At 54.8% G+C, this 20,049-nt stretch overlaps 1 protein-coding gene across 1 annotated transcript in view; it reads left to right on the forward strand.

Annotated features, from left to right (window-relative positions):
- Positions 1-20,049, forward strand: part of LOC135056375 (uncharacterized) — a 113,731-nt gene that overhangs the window by 5,359 nt on the left and 88,323 nt on the right. The window contains exons 2-3 of the mRNA XM_063961454.1: positions 18,279-18,428; positions 18,849-19,061. Coding sequence (XP_063817524.1) covers positions 18,351-18,428; positions 18,849-19,061 — 291 coding nt within the window. The 5' untranslated portion in view covers positions 18,279-18,350. The remainder of the gene's footprint in view (positions 1-18,278; positions 18,429-18,848; positions 19,062-20,049) is intronic.

Genomic DNA, 20,049 nt, shown 5'->3' on the forward strand with positions numbered 1-20,049 from the left:
AGCAGCCTGTGGTGCCCTAGTGTATAGGAGGAGAAGCCTGTGGTGCCATGTATACAGGAGGAGAAGAAGCCGTGGTGCCATAGTATACAGGGGGAGAAGCCAGTGGTGCCATAGTATACAGGGGGAGCAGCCTGTGGTGTCATAGTATACAGGGAGAGCAGCCTGTGGTGTCATAGTATACAGGAGGAGAAGCCTGTGATGCCATAGTATACAGGAGGAGAAGCCTGTGATGCTATAGTATACAGGAGGAGAAGCCTGTGGTGCTATAGTATACAGGAGAAGCCTGTGGTGCCATAGTATACAGGGGGAAGCCTGTGCTGCCATAGTATACAGGGGGAGCAGCCTGTGGTGTCATAGTATACAGGGGGAGCAGCCTGTGGTGCCATAGTATACATGGGGAGCAGCCTGTGGTGTCATAGTATACAGGGGGAGCAACCTGTGGTGTCATAGTATACAGAGGGAGCAGCCTGTGGTGTCATAGTATACAGGGGGAGCAGCCTGCGGTGCCATAGTATACAGGAGGAGAAGCCTGCGTTGCTATAGTATACAGGGGGAAGCCTGTGCTGCCATAGTATACATGGGGAGCAGCCTGTGGTGTCATAGTATACAGGGGGAGCAGCCTGTGGTGTCATAGTATACAGGGGAGCAGCCTGTGGTGCCCTAGTGTACAGGAGGAGAAGCCTGTGGTGCCATGTATACAGGAGGAGAAGCTGTGGTGCCATAGTATACAGGGGGAGAAGCCAGTGGTGCCATAGTATAAAGGGGGAGCAGCCTGTGGTGTCATAGTATAGCGGGGGAGCAGCCTGTGGTGTCATAGTATACAGGGAGAGCAGCCTGTGGTGTCATAGTATACAGGGGGAGCAGCCTGTGGTGCCATAGTATACAGGAGGAGAAGCCTGTGATGCCATAGTATACAGGAGGAGAAGCCTGTGATGCCATAGTATACAGGAGGAGAAGCCTGTGATGCTATAGTATACAGGAGGAGAAGCCTGTGGTGCTATAGTATACAGGAGAAGCCTGTGGTGCCATAGTATACAGGGGGAAGCCTGTGCTGCCATAGTATACAGGGGGAGCAGCCTGTGGTGCCATAGTATACAGGGGGAGCAGCCTGTGGTGCCATAGTATACAGGGGGAGCAGTCTGTGGTGCCCTAGTATACAGGGGGAGCAGCCTGTGGTGTCACAGTATAGAGGGGGAGCAGCCTGTGGTGTCACAGTATACAGGGGGTGCAGCCTGTGGTGTCATAGTATACAGGGGGAGCAGCCTGTGGTGCCATAGTATACATGGGGAGCAGCCTGTGGTGTAATTGTATACAGGGGGAGCAGCCTGTGGTGTCATAGTATACAGGGGGAGCAGCCTGTGGTGCCATAGTATACAGGGGGAGCAGTCTGTGGTGCCATAGTATACAGGGGGAGAAGCCAGTGGTGTCATAGTATACAGGGGGAGAAACCTGTGGTGCCCTAGTATACATGAGGAGAAGCCTGTGCTGCCATAGTATACAGGGGGAGAAGCCAGTGGTGCCATAGTATACAGGGGGAGCAGCCTGTGGTGTCATAGTATACAGGGGGAGCAGCCTGTGGTGTCATAGTATACAGGGGGAGCAACCTGTGGTGTCATAGTATACAGGGGGAGCAGCCTGTGGTGTCATAGTATACAGGGGGAGCAGCCTGCGGTGCCATAGTATACAGGAGGAGAAGCCTGCGGTGCTATAGTATACAGGGGGAAGCCTGTGCTGCCATAGTATACAGGGGAGCAGCCTGTGGTGTCATAGTATACAGGGGGAGCAGCCTGTGGTGCCATAGTATACATGGGGAGCAGCCTGTGGTGCCATAGTATACATGGGGAGCAGCCTGTGGTGCCATAGTATACAGGGGGAGCAGCCTGTGGTGTCATAGTATACAGGGGAGCAGCCTGTGGTGCCCTAGTGTACAGGAGGAGAAGCATGTGGTGCCATGTATACAGGAGGAGAAGCCGTGGTGCCATAGTATACAGGGGGAGAAGCCAGTGGTGCCATAGTATACAGGGGGAGCAGCCTGTGGTGTCATAGTATACAGGGAGAGCAGCCTGTGGTGTCATAGTATACAGGGGGAGCAGCCTGTGGTGCCATAGTATACAGGAGGAGAAGCCTGTGATGCCATAGTATACAGGAGGAGAAGCCTGTGATGCTATAGTATACAGGAGGAGAAGCCTGTGGTGCTATAGTATACAGGAGGAGAAGCCTGTGGTGCCATAGTTTACAGGGGGAAGCCTGTGCTGCCATAGTATACAGGGGGAGAAACCTGTGGTGCCATAGTATACAGGGGGAGCAGCCTGTGGTGCCTTAGTATACAGGGGGAGCAGCCTGTGGTGCCATAGTATACAGGGGGAGCAGTCTGTGGTGCCCTAGTATACAGGGGGAGCAGCCTGTGGTGCCCTATTTTACAGGGGGAGCAGCCTGTGGTGTCACAGTATACAGGGGGAGCAGCCTTTGGTGTCACAGTATACAGGGGGAGCAGCCTGTGGTGTCACAGTATACAGGGGGAGCAGCCTGTGGTGTCACAGTATACAGGGGGTGCAGCCTGTGGTGTCATAGTATACAGGGGGAGCAGCCTGTGGTGCCCTAGTATACAGGGAGAGCAGCCTGTGGTGCTATAGTATACAGGGGGAGCAGCCTGTGGTGTCATAGTATACAGGGGGAGCAGCCTGTGCTGCCATGGTATACAGGGGGAGCAGCCTGTGGTGTCATAGTATACAGGGGGAGCAGCCTGTGGTGCCCTAGTGTACAGGAGGAGAAGCATGTGGTGCCATGTATACAGGAGGAGAAGCCGTGGTGCCATAGTATACAGGGGGAGAAGCCAGTGGTGCCATAGTATACAGGGGGAGCAGCCTGTGGTGTCATAGTATACAGGGAGAGCAGCCTGTGGTGTCATAGTATACAGGGGGAGCAGCCTGTGGTGCCATAGTATACAGGAGGAGAAGCCTGTGATGCCATAGTATACAGGAGGAGAAGCCTGTGATGCTATAGTATACAGGAGGAGAAGCCTGTGGTGCTATAGTATACAGGAGGAGAAGCCTGTGGTGCCATAGTTTACAGGGGGAAGCCTGTGCTGCCATAGTATACAGGGGGAGAAACCTGTGGTGCCATAGTATACAGGGGGAGCAGCCTGTGGTGCCTTAGTATACAGGGGGAGCAGCCTGTGGTGCCATAGTATACAGGGGGAGCAGTCTGTGGTGCCCTAGTATACAGGGGGAGCAGCCTGTGGTGCCCTATTTTACAGGGGGAGCAGCCTGTGGTGTCACAGTATACAGGGGGAGCAGCCTTTGGTGTCACAGTATACAGGGGGAGCAGCCTGTGGTGTCACAGTATACAGGGGGAGCAGCCTGTGGTGTCACAGTATACAGGGGGTGCAGCCTGTGGTGTCATAGTATACAGGGGGAGCAGCCTGTGGTGCCCTAGTATACAGGGAGAGCAGCCTGTGGTGCTATAGTATACAGGGGGAGCAGCCTGTGGTGTCATAGTATACAGGGGGAGCAGCCTGTGCTGCCATGGTATACAGGGGGTGCAGCCTGTGGTGTCATAGTATACAGGGGGAGCAGCCTGTGGTGCCATAGTATACATGGGGAGCAGCCTGTGGTGTAATTGTATACAGGGGGAGCAGTCTGTGGTGTCATAGTATACTGGGGGAGCAGCCTGTGGTGCCATAGTATACAGGAGGAGCAGCCTGTGGTGCCATAGTATACAGGGGGAGAAGCCAGTGGTGTCATAGTATACAGGGGGAGAAACCTGTGGTGCCCTAGTATACATGAGGAGAAGCCTGTGCTGCCATAGTATACAGGGGGAGAAGCCAGTGGTGCCATAGTATACAGGGGGAGCAGCCTGTGGTGTCATAGTATACAGGGGGAGCAGCCTGTGGTGTCATAGTATACAGGGGGAGCAACCTGTGGTGTCATAGTATACAGGGGGAGCAGCCTGTGGTGTCATAGTATACAGGGGGAGCAGCCTGCGGTGCCATAGTATACAGGAGGAGAAGCCTGCGGTGCTATAGTATACAGGGGGAAGCCTGTGCTGCCATAGTATACAGGGGGAGCAGCCTGTGGTGTCATAGTATACAGGGGGAGCAGCCTGTGGTGCCATAGTATACATGGGGAGCAGCCTGTGGTGCCATAGTATACATGGGGAGCAGCCTGTGGTGCCATAGTATACAGGGGGAGCAGCCTGTGGTGTCATAGTATACAGGGGAGCAGCCTGTGGTGCCCTAGTGTATAGGAGGAGAAGCCTGTGGTGCCATGTATACAGGAGGAGAAGAAGCCGTGGTGCCATAGTATACAGGGGGAGAAGCCAGTGGTGCCATAGTATACAGGGGGAGCAGCCTGTGGTGTCATAGTATACAGGGAGAGCAGCCTGTGGTGTCATAGTATACAGGAGGAGAAGCCTGTGATGCCATAGTATACAGGAGGAGAAGCCTGTGATGCTATAGTATACAGGAGGAGAAGCCTGTGGTGCTATAGTATACAGGAGAAGCCTGTGGTGCCATAGTATACAGGGGGAAGCCTGTGCTGCCATAGTATACAGGGGGAGCAGCCTGTGGTGTCATAGTATACAGGGGGAGCAGCCTGTGGTGCCATAGTATACATGGGGAGCAGCCTGTGGTGTCATAGTATACAGGGGGAGCAACCTGTGGTGTCATAGTATACAGAGGGAGCAGCCTGTGGTGTCATAGTATACAGGGGGAGCAGCCTGCGGTGCCATAGTATACAGGAGGAGAAGCCTGCGTTGCTATAGTATACAAGGGGAAGCCTGTGCTGCCATAGTATACATGGGGAGCAGCCTGTGGTGTCATAGTATACAGGGGGAGCAGCCTGTGGTGTCATAGTATACAGGGGAGCAGCCTGTGGTGCCCTAGTGTACAGGAGGAGAAGCCTGTGGTGCCATGTATACAGGAGGAGAAGCTGTGGTGCCATAGTATACAGGGGGAGAAGCCAGTGGTGCCATAGTATAAAGGGGGAGCAGCCTGTGGTGTCATAGTATAGCGGGGGAGCAGCCTGTGGTGTCATAGTATACAGGGAGAGCAGCCTGTGGTGTCATAGTATACAGGGGGAGCAGCCTGTGGTGCCATAGTATACAGGAGGAGAAGCCTGTGATGCCATAGTATACAGGAGGAGAAGCCTGTGATGCCATAGTATACAGGAGGAGAAGCCTGTGATGCTATAGTATACAGGAGGAGAAGCCTGTGGTGCTATAGTATACAGGAGAAGCCTGTGGTGCCATAGTATACAGGGGGAAGCCTGTGCTGCCATAGTATACAGGGGGAGCAGCCTGTGGTGCCATAGTATACAGGGGGAGCAGCCTGTGGTGCCATAGTATACAGGGGGAGCAGTCTGTGGTGCCCTAGTATACAGGGGGAGCAGCCTGTGGTGTCACAGTATAGAGGGGGAGCAGCCTGTGGTGTCACAGTATACAGGGGGTGCAGCCTGTGGTGTCATAGTATACAGGGGGAGCAGCCTGTGGTGCCATAGTATACATGGGGAGCAGCCTGTGGTGTAATTGTATACAGGGGGAGCAGCCTGTGGTGTCATAGTATACAGGGGGAGCAGCCTGTGGTGCCATAGTATACAGGGGGAGCAGTCTGTGGTGCCATAGTATACAGGGGGAGAAGCCAGTGGTGTCATAGTATACAGGGGGAGAAACCTGTGGTGCCCTAGTATACATGAGGAGAAGCCTGTGCTGCCATAGTATACAGGGGGAGAAGCCAGTGGTGCCATAGTATACAGGGGGAGCAGCCTGTGGTGTCATAGTATACAGGGGGAGCAGCCTGTGGTGTCATAGTATACAGGGGGAGCAACCTGTGGTGTCATAGTATACAGGGGGAGCAGCCTGTGGTGTCATAGTATACAGGGGGAGCAGCCTGCGGTGCCATAGTATACAGGAGGAGAAGCCTGCGGTGCTATAGTATACAGGGGGAAGCCTGTGCTGCCATAGTATACAGGGGAGCAGCCTGTGGTGTCATAGTATACAGGGGGAGCAGCCTGTGGTGCCATAGTATACATGGGGAGCAGCCTGTGGTGCCATAGTATACATGGGGAGCAGCCTGTGGTGCCATAGTATACAGGGGGAGCAGCCTGTGGTGTCATAGTATACAGGGGAGCAGCCTGTGGTGCCCTAGTGTACAGGAGGAGAAGCATGTGGTGCCATGTATACAGGAGGAGAAGCCGTGGTGCCATAGTATACAGGGGGAGAAGCCAGTGGTGCCATAGTATACAGGGGGAGCAGCCTGTGGTGTCATAGTATACAGGGAGAGCAGCCTGTGGTGTCATAGTATACAGGGGGAGCAGCCTGTGGTGCCATAGTATACAGGAGGAGAAGCCTGTGATGCCATAGTATACAGGAGGAGAAGCCTGTGATGCTATAGTATACAGGAGGAGAAGCCTGTGGTGCTATAGTATACAGGAGGAGAAGCCTGTGGTGCCATAGTTTACAGGGGGAAGCCTGTGCTGCCATAGTATACAGGGGGAGAAACCTGTGGTGCCATAGTATACAGGGGGAGCAGCCTGTGGTGCCTTAGTATACAGGGGGAGCAGCCTGTGGTGCCATAGTATACAGGGGGAGCAGTCTGTGGTGCCCTAGTATACAGGGGGAGCAGCCTGTGGTGCCCTATTTTACAGGGGGAGCAGCCTGTGGTGTCACAGTATACAGGGGGAGCAGCCTTTGGTGTCACAGTATACAGGGGGAGCAGCCTGTGGTGTCACAGTATACAGGGGGAGCAGCCTGTGGTGTCACAGTATACAGGGGGTGCAGCCTGTGGTGTCATAGTATACAGGGGGAGCAGCCTGTGGTGCCCTAGTATACAGGGAGAGCAGCCTGTGGTGCTATAGTATACAGGGGGAGCAGCCTGTGGTGTCATAGTATACAGGGGGAGCAGCCTGTGCTGCCATGGTATACAGGGGGAGCAGCCTGTGGTGTCATAGTATACAGGGGGAGCAGCCTGTGGTGCCATAGTATACATGGGGAGCAGCCTGTGGTGTCTTAGTATACAGGGGGAGCAGCCTGTGGTGTCATAGTATACAGGGGGAGCAGCCTGTGGTGCCATAGTATACATGGGGAGCAGCCTGTGGTGCCATAGTATACAGGGGGAGAAGCCAGTGGTGCCATAGTATACAGGGGGAGAAGCCTGTGGTGCCCTAGTATACAGGAGGAGAAGCCTGTGCTGCCATAGTATACAGGGGGAGAAGCCAGTGGTGCCATAGTATACAGGGGGAGCAGCCTGTGGTGTCATAGTATACAGGGGGAGCAGCCTGTGGTGTCATTGTATACAGGGAGAGCAACCAGTGGTGTCATAGTATACAGGGGGAGCAGCCTGTGGTGTCATAGTATACAGGGGGAGCAGCCTGCGGTACCATAGTATACAGGAGGAGAAGCCTGCGGTGCTATAGTATACAGGGGAGAAGCTTGTGGTGCCCTAGTATACAGGAGGAGAAGCCTGTGGTGCCATAGTATACAGGAGGAGAAGCCGTGGTGCCATAGTATACAGGGGGAGAAGCCAGTGGTGCCATAGTATACAGGGGGAGCAGCCTGTGGTGTCATAGTATACAGGGGGAGCAGCCTGTGGTGTCATAGTATACAGGGAGAGCAGCCTGTGGTGTCATAGTATACAGGGGGAGCAGCCTGTGGTGCCATAATATACAGGAAGAGAAGCCTGTGGTGCCATAGTATACAGGAGGAGAAGCCTGTGATGCCATAGTATACAGGGGGAGAAGCCTGTGGTGCTATAGTATACAGGAGGAGAAGCCTGTGGTGCCATAGTATACAGGGGGAAGCCTGTGCTGCCATAGTATACAGGGGGAGAAACCTGTGGTGCCATAGTATACAGGGGGAGCAGCCTGTGGTGCCATAGTATACAGGGGGAGCAGCCTGTGGTGCCCTAGTATACAGGGGGAGCAGCCTGTGGTGCCCTAGTATACAGGGGGAGCAGCCTGTGGTGTCATAGTATACAGGGGGAGCAGCCTGTGGTGTCATAGTATACAGGGGGAGCAGCCTGTGGTGTCACAGTATACAGGGGGTGCAGCCTGTGGTGTCATAGTATACAGGGGGAGCAGCCTGTGGTGTCATAGTATACAGGGGGAGCAGCCTGTGGTGTCATAGTATACAGGGAGAGCAGCCTGTGGTGTCATAGTATACAGGGGGAGCAGCCTGTGGTGCCCTAGTATACAGGGAGAGCAGCCTGTGGTGCTATAGTATACAGGGGGAGCAGCCTGTGGAGCCCTAGTATACAGGGGGAGCAGCCTGTGGTGCCATAGTATACAGGGGGGGCGTCATGTGCTGTCATAATATACAGGAGGAGAAGCCTGTGGTGCATTAGTATACAGGGGAGCAGCCGGTGGTGCCCAGGTGTGCAGGTTGAGCAGCCTGTGGTGCCATAGTTTACAGGGAGAGCAGCCTGTGGTGCCCTAGTATACTGGAGGAGAAGCCTGTTGTGTCATAGTATACAGGGGGAGCAGCCTGTGGTGCCATAGTATACAGGGGGAGCATCATGTGCTGTCATTGTATACGGGGGGAGCGACCTGTGGTGCCATAGTATTCAAGGGGAGCGGCCGGTGGTGCCATAGTATACAGGAGGAGAAGCCTGTGGTGCATTAGTATACAGGGGAGCAGCCTGTGGTGCCGTAGTTTACAGGGAGAGCAGCCTGTGGTGCCGTAGTTTACAGGGAGAGCAGCCTGTGGTGCCCTAGTATACAGGAGGAGCAGCATGTGATGTCATAGTATACAGAGGGAGCAGCCTGTGGTGTCATAGTATACAGGGGGAGCAGCCTGTGATGTCATAGTATACAGGGAGAGCAGCCTGTGGTGCCATAGTGTACAGGAGGAGAAGCCTGTGGTGCCATAGTGTACAGGAGGAGAAGCCTGTGGTGCCATAGTGTACAGGAGGAGAAGCCTGTGGTGCCATAGTGTACAGGAGGAGAAGCCTGTGGTGCCATAGTGTACAGGAGGAGAAGCCTGTGTTGCCATAGTGTACAGGAGGAGAGGCCTGTGCTGCCATAGTGTACAGGGGGAATCGCATGTGGTGTATACAGGAAGAGCGGCCTCTGTTGCTATAGTATACAGGGGAAGTGGCCTGTGGTGCCCTAGTATACAGGGGGAGCGGCCTGTGGCTCCCTTGTATACAGGGGGAGCAGCCTGTGGTGCCCTACTCTACAGGGGGAGCGGCCTGTGGTGCCCTAGTATACAGGGGGAGCGGCCTGTGGTGCCCTAGTATACAGGGGGAGCAGCCTGTGGTGCCCTAGTATACATTTGGAGCAGCCTGTGGTGTCATAGTATACAGGGGGAGCAGCCTGTGGTGTCATAGTATACAGGGAGAGCAGCCTGTGGTGTCATAGTATACAGGGGGAGCAGCCTGTGGTGTCATAGTATACAGGGGGAGCAGCCTGTGGTGCCCTAGTATACAGGGGGAGCTGCCTGTGGTGCCCTAGTATACAGGGGGAGCAGCCTGTGGAGCCCTAGTATACAGGGGGAGCAGCCTGTGGAGCCCTAGTATACAGGGGGAGCAGCCTGTGGTGTCATAGTATACAGGGGGAGCAGCCTGTGGTGTCATAGTATACAGGGGGAGCAGCCTGTGGTGTCATAGTATACCGGGGGAGCAGCCTGTGGTGTCATAGTATACAGGGGGAGCAGCCTGTGGTGCCCTAGTATACAGGGGGAGCGGCCTGTGGTGCCCTAGTATACAGGGGGAGCAGCCTGTGGAGCCCTAGTATACAGGGGGAGCAGCCTGTGGTACCATAGTATACAGGGGGAGCGTCATGTGCTGTCACAGTATACAGGGGAGCAGCCGGTGGTGCCCAGGTGTGCAGGGGGAGCAGCCTGTGGTGCCATAGTTTACAGGGAGACCAGCCTGTGGTGCCCTAGTATACAGGAGGAGAAGCCTGTGGTGTCATAGTATACAGGGGGAGCAGCCTGCGGTGCCATAGTATACGGGGGGAGCGTCATGTGCTGTCATTGTATACGGGGGGAGCGACCTGTGGTGCCATAGTATTCAAGGGGAGCAGACGGTGGTGCCATAGTATACAGGAGGAGAAGCCTGTGGTGCATTAGTATACAGGGGAGCAGCCGGTGGTGCCAAGGTGTGCAGGGGGAGCAGCCTGTGGTGCCATAGTTTACAGGGAGAGCAGCCTGTGGTGCCCTAGTATACAGGAGGAGCAGCCTGTGATGTCATAGTATACAGGGGGAGCAGCCTGTGGTGTCATAGTATACAGGGAGAGCAGCCTGTGGTGCCATAGTGTACAGGAGGAGAAGCCTGTGGTGCCATAGTGTACAGGAGGAGAGGCCTGTGCTGCCATAGTATACAGGGGGAGCGGCCTGTGCTGTCATAGTATACAGGAGTAGAAGCCTTTGCTGCCATTGTGTACAGGGGGAATCGCATGTGGTGTATACAGGAAGAGCGGCCTCTGTTGCCCTAGTATACAGGGGACGTGGCCTGTGGTGCCCTAGTATACAGGGGGAGCGGCCTGTGGCGCCTTAGTATACAGGGGGAGCGACCTGTGGCGCCATAGTATACAGGGGGAGCGGCCTGTGGTGCCATAGTATATAGGTAGAGCGGCCTGTTGCTCCATAGTATACAGGGGGAGCAGCCTGTGGTGCCCTAGTATACAGGGATAGCAGCCTGTGGTGCTATAGTATACATGGGGAGCAGCCTGTGGTGCTATAGTATACAGGGGGAGCAGCCTGTGCTGCCAGGGTATACAGGGGGAGCAGCCTGTGGTGTCATAGTATACAGGGGGAAGCAGCCTGTGGTGCCATAGTATACAGGGGAGAAGCCTGTGGTGCCCTAGTATACAGGAGGAGAAGCCTGTGCTGCCATAGTATACAGGGGGAGCAGCCTGTGGAGCCATAGTATACAGGGGGAGCAGCCTGTGGTGCCCTAGTATACAGGGGGAGCAGCCTGTGGAGCCCTAGTATACAGGGGGAGCAGCCTGTGGAGCCCTAGTATACAGGGGGAGCAGCCTGTGGAGCCCTAGTATACAAGGGGAGCAGCCTGTGGTGTCATAGTATACAGGGGGAGCAGCCTGTGGTGTCATAGTATACAGGGGGAGCAGCCTGTGGTGTCATAGTATACAGGGGGAGCAGCCTGTGGTGTCATAGTATACCGGGGGAGCAGCCTGTGGTGTCATAGTATACAGGGGGAGCAGCCTGTGGTGCCCTAGTATACAGGGGGAGCGGCCTGTGGTGCCCTAGTATACAGGGGGAGCAGCCTGTGGAGCCCTAGTATACAGGGGGAGCAGCCTGTGGTACCATAGTATACAGGGGGAGCGTTATGTGCTGTCATAATATACAGGAGGAGAAGCCTGTGGTGCATTAGTATACAGGGGAGCAGCCGGTGGTGTCATAGTATACAGGGGGAGCAGCCTGTGGTGTCATAGTATACAGGGAGAGCAGCCTGTGGTGCCATAGTGTACAGGAGGAGAAGCCTGTGGTGCATTAGTATACAGGGGAGCAGCCGGTGGTGCCAAGGTGTGCAGGGGGAGCAGCCTGTGGTGCCATAGTTTACAGGGAGAGCAGCCTGTGGTGCCCTAGTATACAGTAGGAGCAGCCTGTGATGTCATAGTATACAGGGGGAGCAGCCTGTGGTGTCATAGTATACAGGGGGAGCAGCCTGTGGTGTCATAGTATACAGGGAGAGCAGCCTGTGGTGCCATAGTGTACAGGAGGAGAGGCCTGTGCTGCCATAGTATACAGGGGGAGCGGCCTGTGCTGTCATAGTATACAGGAGTAGAAGCCTTTGCTGCCATAGTGTACAGGGGGAATCGCATGTGGTGTATACAGGAAGAGCGGCCTCTGTTGCCATAGTATACAGGGGAAGTGGCCTGTGGTGCCCTAGTGTACAGGGGGAGCGGCCTGTGGCACCTTAGTATACAGGGGGAGCGACCTGTGGCGCCATAGTATACAGGGGGAGCGGCCTGTGGTGCCATAGTATACTGGTAGAGCGGCCTGTTGCTCCATAGTACACAGGGGGAGCAGCCTGTGGTGCCCTAGTATACAGGGAGAGCAGCCTGTGGTGCTATAGTAACAGGGGGAGCAGCCTGTGGTGTCATAGTATACAGGGGGAGCAGCCTGTGCTGCCATGGTATACAGGGGGAGCAGCCTGTGGTGTCATAGTATACAGGGGGAGCAGCCTGTGGTGCCATAGTATACATGGGGAGCAGCCTGTGGTGTCATAGTATACAGGGGGAGCAGCCTGTGGTGTCATAGTATACAGGGGGAGCAGCCTGTGGTGCCATAGTATACATGGGGAGCAGACGGTGGTGCCATAGTATACAGGAGGAGAAGCCTGTGGTGCATTAGTATACAGGGGAGCAGCCGGTGGTGCCAAGGTGTGCATGGGGAGCAGCCTGTGGTGCCATAGTTTACAGGGAGAGCAGCCTGTGGTGCCCTAGTATACAGGAGGAGCAGCCTGTGATGTCATAGTATACAGGGGGAGCAGCCTGTGGTGCATTAGTATACAGGGGAGCAGCCGGTGGTGCCAAGGTGTGCAGGGGGAGCAGCCTGTGGTGCCATAGTTTACAGGGAGAGCAGCCTGTGGTGCCCTAGTATACAGGAGGAGCAGCCTGTGATGTCATAGTATACAGGGGGAGCAGCCTGTGGTGTCATAGTATACAGGGAGAGCAGCCTGTGGTGCCATAGTGTACAGGAGGAGAAGCCTGTGGTGCCATAGTGTACAGGAGGAGAGGCCTGTGCTGCCATAGTATACAGGGGGAGCGGCCTGTGCTGTCATAGTATACAGGAGTAGAAGCCTTTGCTGCCATTGTGTACAGGGGGAATCGCATGTGGTGTATACAGGAAGAGCGGCCTCTGTTGCCCTAGTATACAGGGGAAGTGGCCTGTGGTGCCCTAGTATACAGGGGGAGCGGCCTGTGGCGCCTTAGTATACAGGGGGAGTGACCTGTGGCGCCATAGTATACAGGGGGAGCGGCCTGTGGTGCCATAGTATATAGGTAGAGCGGCCTGTTGCTCCATAGTATACAGGGGGAGCAGCCTGTGGTGCCCTAGTATACAGGGATAGCAGCCTGTGGTGCTATAGTATACAGGGGGAGCAGCCTGTGGTGTCATAGTATACAGGGGGAGCAGCCTGTGCTGCCAGGGTATACAGGGGGAGCAGCCTGTGGTGTCATAGTATACAGGGGGAAGCAGCCTGTGGTGCCATAGTATACAGGGGGAGAAGCCAGTGGTGTCATAGTATACAGGGGAGAAGCCTGTGGTGCCCTAGTATACAGGAGGAGAAGCCTGTGCTGCCATAGTATAAAGGGGGAGCAGCCTGTGGAGCCCTAGTATACAGGGGGAGCAGCCTGTGGTGCCCTAGTATACAGGGGGAGCAGCCTGTGGTGCCCTAGTATACAGGGGGAGCAGCCTGTGGAGCCCTAGTATACAGGGGGAGCAGCCTGTGGAGCCCTAGTATACAGGGGGAGCAGCCTGTGGAGCCCTAGTATACAAGGGGAGCAGCCTGTGGTGTCATAGTATACAGGGGGAGCAGCCTGTGGTGTCATAGTATACAGGGGGAGCAGCCTGTGGTGTCATAGTATACCGGGGGAGCAGCCTGTGGTGTCATAGTATACAGGGGGAGCAGCCTGTGGTGCCCTAGTATACAGGGGGAGCGGCCTGTGGTGCCCTAGTATACAGGGGGAGCAGCCTGTGGAGCCCTAGTATACAGGGGGAGCAGCCTGTGGTACCATAGTATACAGGGGGAGCGTTATGTGCTGTCATAATATACAGGAGGAGAAGCCTGTGGTGCATTAGTATACAGGGGAGCAGCCGGTGGTGTCATAGTATACAGGGGGAGCAGCCTGTGGTGTCATAGTATACAGGGAGAGCAGCCTGTGGTGCCATAGTGTACAGGAGGAGAAGCCTGTGGTGCATTAGTATACAGGGGAGCAGCCGGTGGTGCCAAGGTGTGCAGGGGGAGCAGCCTGTGGTGCCATAGTTTACAGGGAGAGCAGCCTGTGGTGCCCTAGTATACAGTAGGAGCAGCCTGTGATGTCATAGTATACAGGGGGAGCAGCCTGTGGTGTCATAGTATACAGGGGGAGCAGCCTGTGGTGTCATAGTATACAGGGAGAGCAGCCTGTGGTGCCATAGTGTACAGGAGGAGAGGCCTGTGCTGCCATAGTATACAGGGGGAGCGGCCTGTGCTGTCATAGTATACAGGAGTAGAAGCCTTTGCTGCCATAGTGTACAGGGGGAATCGCATGTGGTGTATACAGGAAGAGCGGCCTCTGTTGCCATAGTATACAGGGGAAGTGGCCTGTGGTGCCCTAGTGTACAGGGGGAGCGGCCTGTGGCACCTTAGTATACAGGGGGAGCGACCTGTGGCGCCATAGTATACAGGGGGAGCGGCCTGTGGTGCCATAGTATACTGGTAGAGCGGCCTGTTGCTCCATAGTATACAGGGGGAGCAGCCTGTGGTGCCCTAGTATACAGGGAGAGCAGCCTGTGGTGCTATAGTAACAGGGGGAGCAGCCTGTGGTGTCACAGTATACAGGGGGAGCAGCCTGTGCTGCCATGGTATACAGGGGGAGCAGCCTGTGGTGTCATAGTATACAGGGGGAGCAGCCTGTGGTGCCATAGTATACATGGGGAGCAGCCTGTGGTGTCATAGTATACAGGGGGAGCAGCCTGTGGTGTCATAGTATACAGGGGGAGCAGCCTGTGGTGCCATAGTATACATGGGGAGCAGCCTGTGGTGCCATAGTATACAGGGGGAGAAGCCAGTGGTGTCATAGTATACAGGGGGAGAAGCCTGTGGTGCCCTAGTATACAGGAGGTGAAGCCTGTGCTGCCATAGTATACAGGGGGAGAAGCCAGTGGTGCCATAGTATACAGGGGGAGCAGCCTGTGGTGTCATAGTATACAGGGGGAGCAGCCTGTGGAGCCCTAGTATACAGGGGGAGCAGCCTGTGGTACCATAGTATACAGGGGGAGCGTCATGTGCTGTCATAGTATACAGGAGGAGAAGCCTGTGGTGCATTAGTATACAGGGGAGCAGCCGGTGGTGTCATAGTATACAGGGGGAGCAGCCTGTGGTGTCATAGTATACAGGGGGAGCAGCCTGTGGTGTCATAGTATACAGGGAGAGCAGCCTGTGGTGCCATAGTGTACAGGAGGAGAAGCCTGTGGTGCCATAGTGTACAGGAGGAGAGGCCTGTGCTGCCATAGTATACAGGGGGAGCGGCCTGTGCTGTCATAGTATACAGGAGTAGAAGCCTTTGCTGCCATAGTGTACAGGGGGAATCGCATGTGGTGTATACAGGAAGAGCGGCCTCTGTTGCCATAGTATACAGGGGAAGTGGCCTGTGGTGCCCTAGTATACAGGGGGAGCGGCCTGTGGTGCCTTAGTATACAGGGGGAGCGACCTGTGGCGCCATAGTATACAGGGGGAGCGGCCTGTGGTGCCATAGTATACAGGTAGAGCGGCCTGTTGCTCCATAGTATACAAGGGGAGCAGCCTGTGGTGCCCTAGTGTACAGGGAGAGCAGCCTGTGGTGCTATAGTATACAGGGGGAGCAGCCTGTGGTGTCATAGTATACAGGGGGAGCAGCCTGTGCTGCCATGGTATACAGGGGGAGCAGCCTGTGGTGTCATAGTATACAGGGGGAGCAGCCTGTGGTGCCATAGTATACATGGGGAGCAGCCTGTGGTGTCATAGTATACAGGGGGAGCAGCCTGTGGTGTCATAGTATACAGGGGGAGCAGCCTGTGGTGCCATAGTATACATGGGGAGCAGCCTGTGGTGCCATAGTATACAGGGGGAGAAGCCAGTGGTGTCATCGTATACAGGGGGAGCAGCCTGTGGTGCCATAGTATACATGGGGAGCAGCCTGTGGTGCCATAGTATACAGGGGGAGAAGCCTGTGGTGCCATAGTATACAGGGGGAGAAGCCAGTGGTGTCATAGTATACAGGGGGAAAAACCTGTGGTGCCATAGTATACAGGAGTAGAAGCATTTGCTGCCATAGTATACAGGGGGAATCGCATGTGGTGTATACAGGAAGAGCGGCCTCTGTTGCCATAGTATACAGGGGAAGTGGCCTGTGGTGCCCTAGTATACAGGGGGAGCTGCCTGTGGCGCCTTAGTATACAGGGGGAGCGACCTGTGGCGCCATAGTATACAGGGGGAGCGGCCTGTGGTGTCATAGTATACAGGGGGAGCAGCCTGTGGTGCCATAGTATACAGGGGGAGCAGCCTGTGGAGCCCTAGTATACAGGGGGAGCAGCCTGTGGAGCCCTAGTATACAGGGGGAGCAGCCTGTGGTGCCCTAGTATACAGGGGGAGCAGCCTGTGGTGCCCTAGTATACAGGGGGAGCAGCCTGTGGAGCCCTAGTATACAGGGGGAGCAGCGTGTGATGTCATAGTATACAGGGGGAGCGGCCTGTTGCTCCATAGTATACAGGGGGAGCAACCTGTGGAGCCCTAGTATACAGGGGGAGCAGCCTGTGGAGCCCTAGTATACAGGGGGAGCGGCCTGTTGTTCCATAGTATACAGGGGGAGCGGCCTGTGGTGCCATAGTATACAGGTAGAGCGGCGTGTTGCTCCATAGTATACAGGGGGAGCGGCCTGTGGTGTCATAGTATACAGGGGGAGCAGCCTGTGGTGCCATAGTATACAGGGGGAGCAGCCTGTGGAGCCCTAGTATACAGGGGGAGCAGCCTGTGGAGCCCTAGTATACAGGGGGAGCAGCCTGTGGTGCCCTAGTATACAGGGGGAGCAGCCTGTGGTGCCCTAGTATACAGGGGGAGCAGCCTGTGGAGCCCTAGTATACAGGGGGAGCAGCCTGTGGAGCCCTAGTATACAGGGGGAGCAGCCTGTGGAGCCCTAGTATACAGGGGGAGCGGCCTGTTGTTCCATAGTATACAGGGGGAGCGGCCTGTGGTGCCATAGTATACAGGTAGAGCGGCGTGTTGCTCCATAGTATACAGGGGGAGCGGCCTGTGGTGCCATAGTATACAGGGGGAGCGGCCTGTTGCTCCATAGTATACAGGGGGAGTGGCCTGTTTCTCCATAGTATACAGGGGGAGCGGCCTGTTGCTCCATAGTATAAAGGGGGAGCGGCCTGTTGCTCCATAGTATACAGGGGGAGCGGCCTGTGGTGCCATAGTATACAGGTAGAGCGGCCTGTTGCTCCATAGTATACAGGGGGAGCGGCCTGTGGTGCCATAGTATACAGGGGGAGCGGCCTGTTGCTCCATAGTATACAGGGGGAGCAGCCTGTGGAGCCCTAGTATACAGGGGGAGCGGCCTGTTGCTCCATAGTATACAGGGGGAGCGGCCTGTGGTGCCATAGTATACAGGTAGAGCGGCCTGTTGCTCCATAGTATACAGGGCGAGTGGCCTGTTGCTCCATAGTATACAGGGGGAGTGGCCTGTTGCTCCATAGTATACAGGGGGAGTGGCCTGTTGCTCCATAGTATACAGGGGGAGTGGCCTGTTGCTCCATAGTATACAGGGGGAGTGGCCTGTTGCTCCATAGTATATAGGGGGAGTGGCCTGTTGCTCCATAGTATACAGGGGGAGTGGCCTGTGGTGCCATAGTATACAGGTAGAGCGGCCTGTTGCTCCATAGTATACAGGGGGAGCGGCCTGTGGTGCCATAGTATACAGGGGGAGCGGCCTGTTGCTCCATAGTATACAGGGGGAGTGGCCTGTTGCTCCATAGTATACAGGGGGAGCGGCCTGTTGCTCCATAGTATACAGGGGGAGCGGCCTGTGGTGCCATAGTATACAGGTAGAGCGGCCTGTTGCTCCATAGTATACAGGGGGAGCGGCCTGTGGTGCCATAGTATACAGGGGGAGTGGCCTGTTGCTCCATAGTATACAGGGGGAGCGGCCTGTGGTGCCATAGTGTACAGGTAGAGCGGCCTGTTGCTCCATAGTATACAGGGGGAGTGGCCTGTTGCTCCATAGTATACAGGGGGAGTGGCCTGTTGCTCCATAGTATACAGGGGGAGTAGCCTGTTGCTCCATAGTATACAGGGGGAGTGGCCTGTTGCTCCATAGTATACAGGGGGAGTGGCCTGTTGCTCCATAGTAAACAGACGAAGCAGCCTGTGCTGTCCCGTTTTTAATATTATTATAATACAGTAGTTTATTGTGTCATGGTGGTAGTAGTAGTATTATTATTATTATACAGGGGGAGATTCCTGTGGTGTCCTGTTGTTGTTATAATAATAATACAGGGGGAGCAGCCTGTGGGGAGAGGGGGGACTCACTGGTCGCTCAATAATACTTAGACTATATTATATGTATGATGTTTATTCCTAGACATTCCAGCTGTGAGGAACCGGAGTGTTTACTACAAGTCGCACGTCCTGCATTCTCACTGATTCACTGAGGATGGACAATGACAAGAGTCACAAGGCTGAGAGGATAATAAATATCACCCTGGAGATCATCTACCTGCCGACTGGGGAGGTGAGGGGATCTGGGAGCGTCACGGTGACGTTACTTATATCTATAGTAATAATACAGGGACATGACTGGGGAGGTGAGGGGATCTGGGAGCATCACAGTGACATCACTTATATCTATAGTAATAATACAGGGACATGACTGGGGAGGTGAGGGGATCTGGGAGCGTCACAGTGACATCACTTATATCTATAGTAATAATACAGGGACATGGCTGGGGAGGTGAGGGGATCTGGGAGCGTCACAGTGACATCACTTAAATCTATAGTAATAATACAGGGACATGACTGGGGAGGTGAGGGGATCTGGGAGCGTCACAGTCATATCACTTATATCAATAGTAATAATACAGGGACATGACTGGGGAGGTGAGGGGATCTGGGAGTATATGCAGTGATGTCTGACGTCTTTCCCAATACACAGGATTACACAGTAGTGAAGAAGACATCCGGTGAGTGTGAGACTCCCAGAAGCCGTCCTCATGTGTCAGGAAAACTGAGCAGGACCCAGAGCTCCATCACGGTGCCTCCACCTCACTCACTGATACATGAGAGGCAAAATTACCAGGAGATCCTGGAACTCATCAACAAGATCCTGGAACTCATCAACAAGATCATTCAGCTGCTGACTGGAGAGGTGATTGCGGGGAATGGGACATTATACAGTAACACCGGGGGACGTGTCTGGGTGATGACTGGAGAGGTGACTGCTGGGAATGGGACATTATACAGTAACACCAGGGGATGTGTCTGGGTGATGACTGGAGAGGTGACTGCTGGGAATGGGACATTATACAGTAACACCAGGGGATGTGTCTGGGTGATGACTGGTGAGGTGACTGATCGGAATGGGACATTATACAGAAACACCAGGGAACGTGTCTTAGTGGTGACTGCTGGGAATGGGGCATTATACAGTAACACCAGGGGATGTGTCTGGGTGATGACTGGAGAGGTGACTGCTGGGAATGGGACATTATACAGTAACACCAGGGGATTTGTCTGGGTGATGACTGGAGAGGTGACTGCTGGGAATGGGACATTATACAGTAACACAAGGGGATGTGTCTGGGTGATGACTGGAGAGGTGACTGCTGGGAATGGGGCATTATACAGTAACACCAGGGGATGTGTCTAGGTGGTGACTGGAGAGGTGACTGCTGAGAATGGGGCATTATACAGTAACACCAGGGGATGTGTCTGGGTGATGACTGGAGAGGTGACTGCTGGGAATGGGACATTATACAGTAACACCAGGGGATGTGTCTGGGTGATGACTGGAGAGGTGACTGCTGAGAATGGGCCATTATACAGTAACACCAGGTGATGTGTCTGGGTGATCACTGGAGAGGTGACTGCTGGGAATGGGACATTATACAGTAACACCAGGTGATGTGTCTGGGTGATGACTGGAGAGGTGACTGCTGGGAATGGGACATTATACAGTAACACCAAGGGATGTGTCTGGGTGATGACTGGAGAGGTGACTGCTGGGAATGGGACATTATACGGTAACACCAGGGGATGTGTCTGGGTGATGACTGGAGAGGTGACTGCTGGGAATGAGACATTATACAGTAACACCAGGGGATGTGTCTGGGTGATGACTGGAGAGGTGACTGCTG

This window comes from Pseudophryne corroboree, chromosome 3 (assembly GCF_028390025.1).
Source record: "Pseudophryne corroboree isolate aPseCor3 chromosome 3, aPseCor3.hap2, whole genome shotgun sequence".
Taxonomy (NCBI): Eukaryota; Metazoa; Chordata; class Amphibia; order Anura; family Myobatrachidae; genus Pseudophryne; species Pseudophryne corroboree.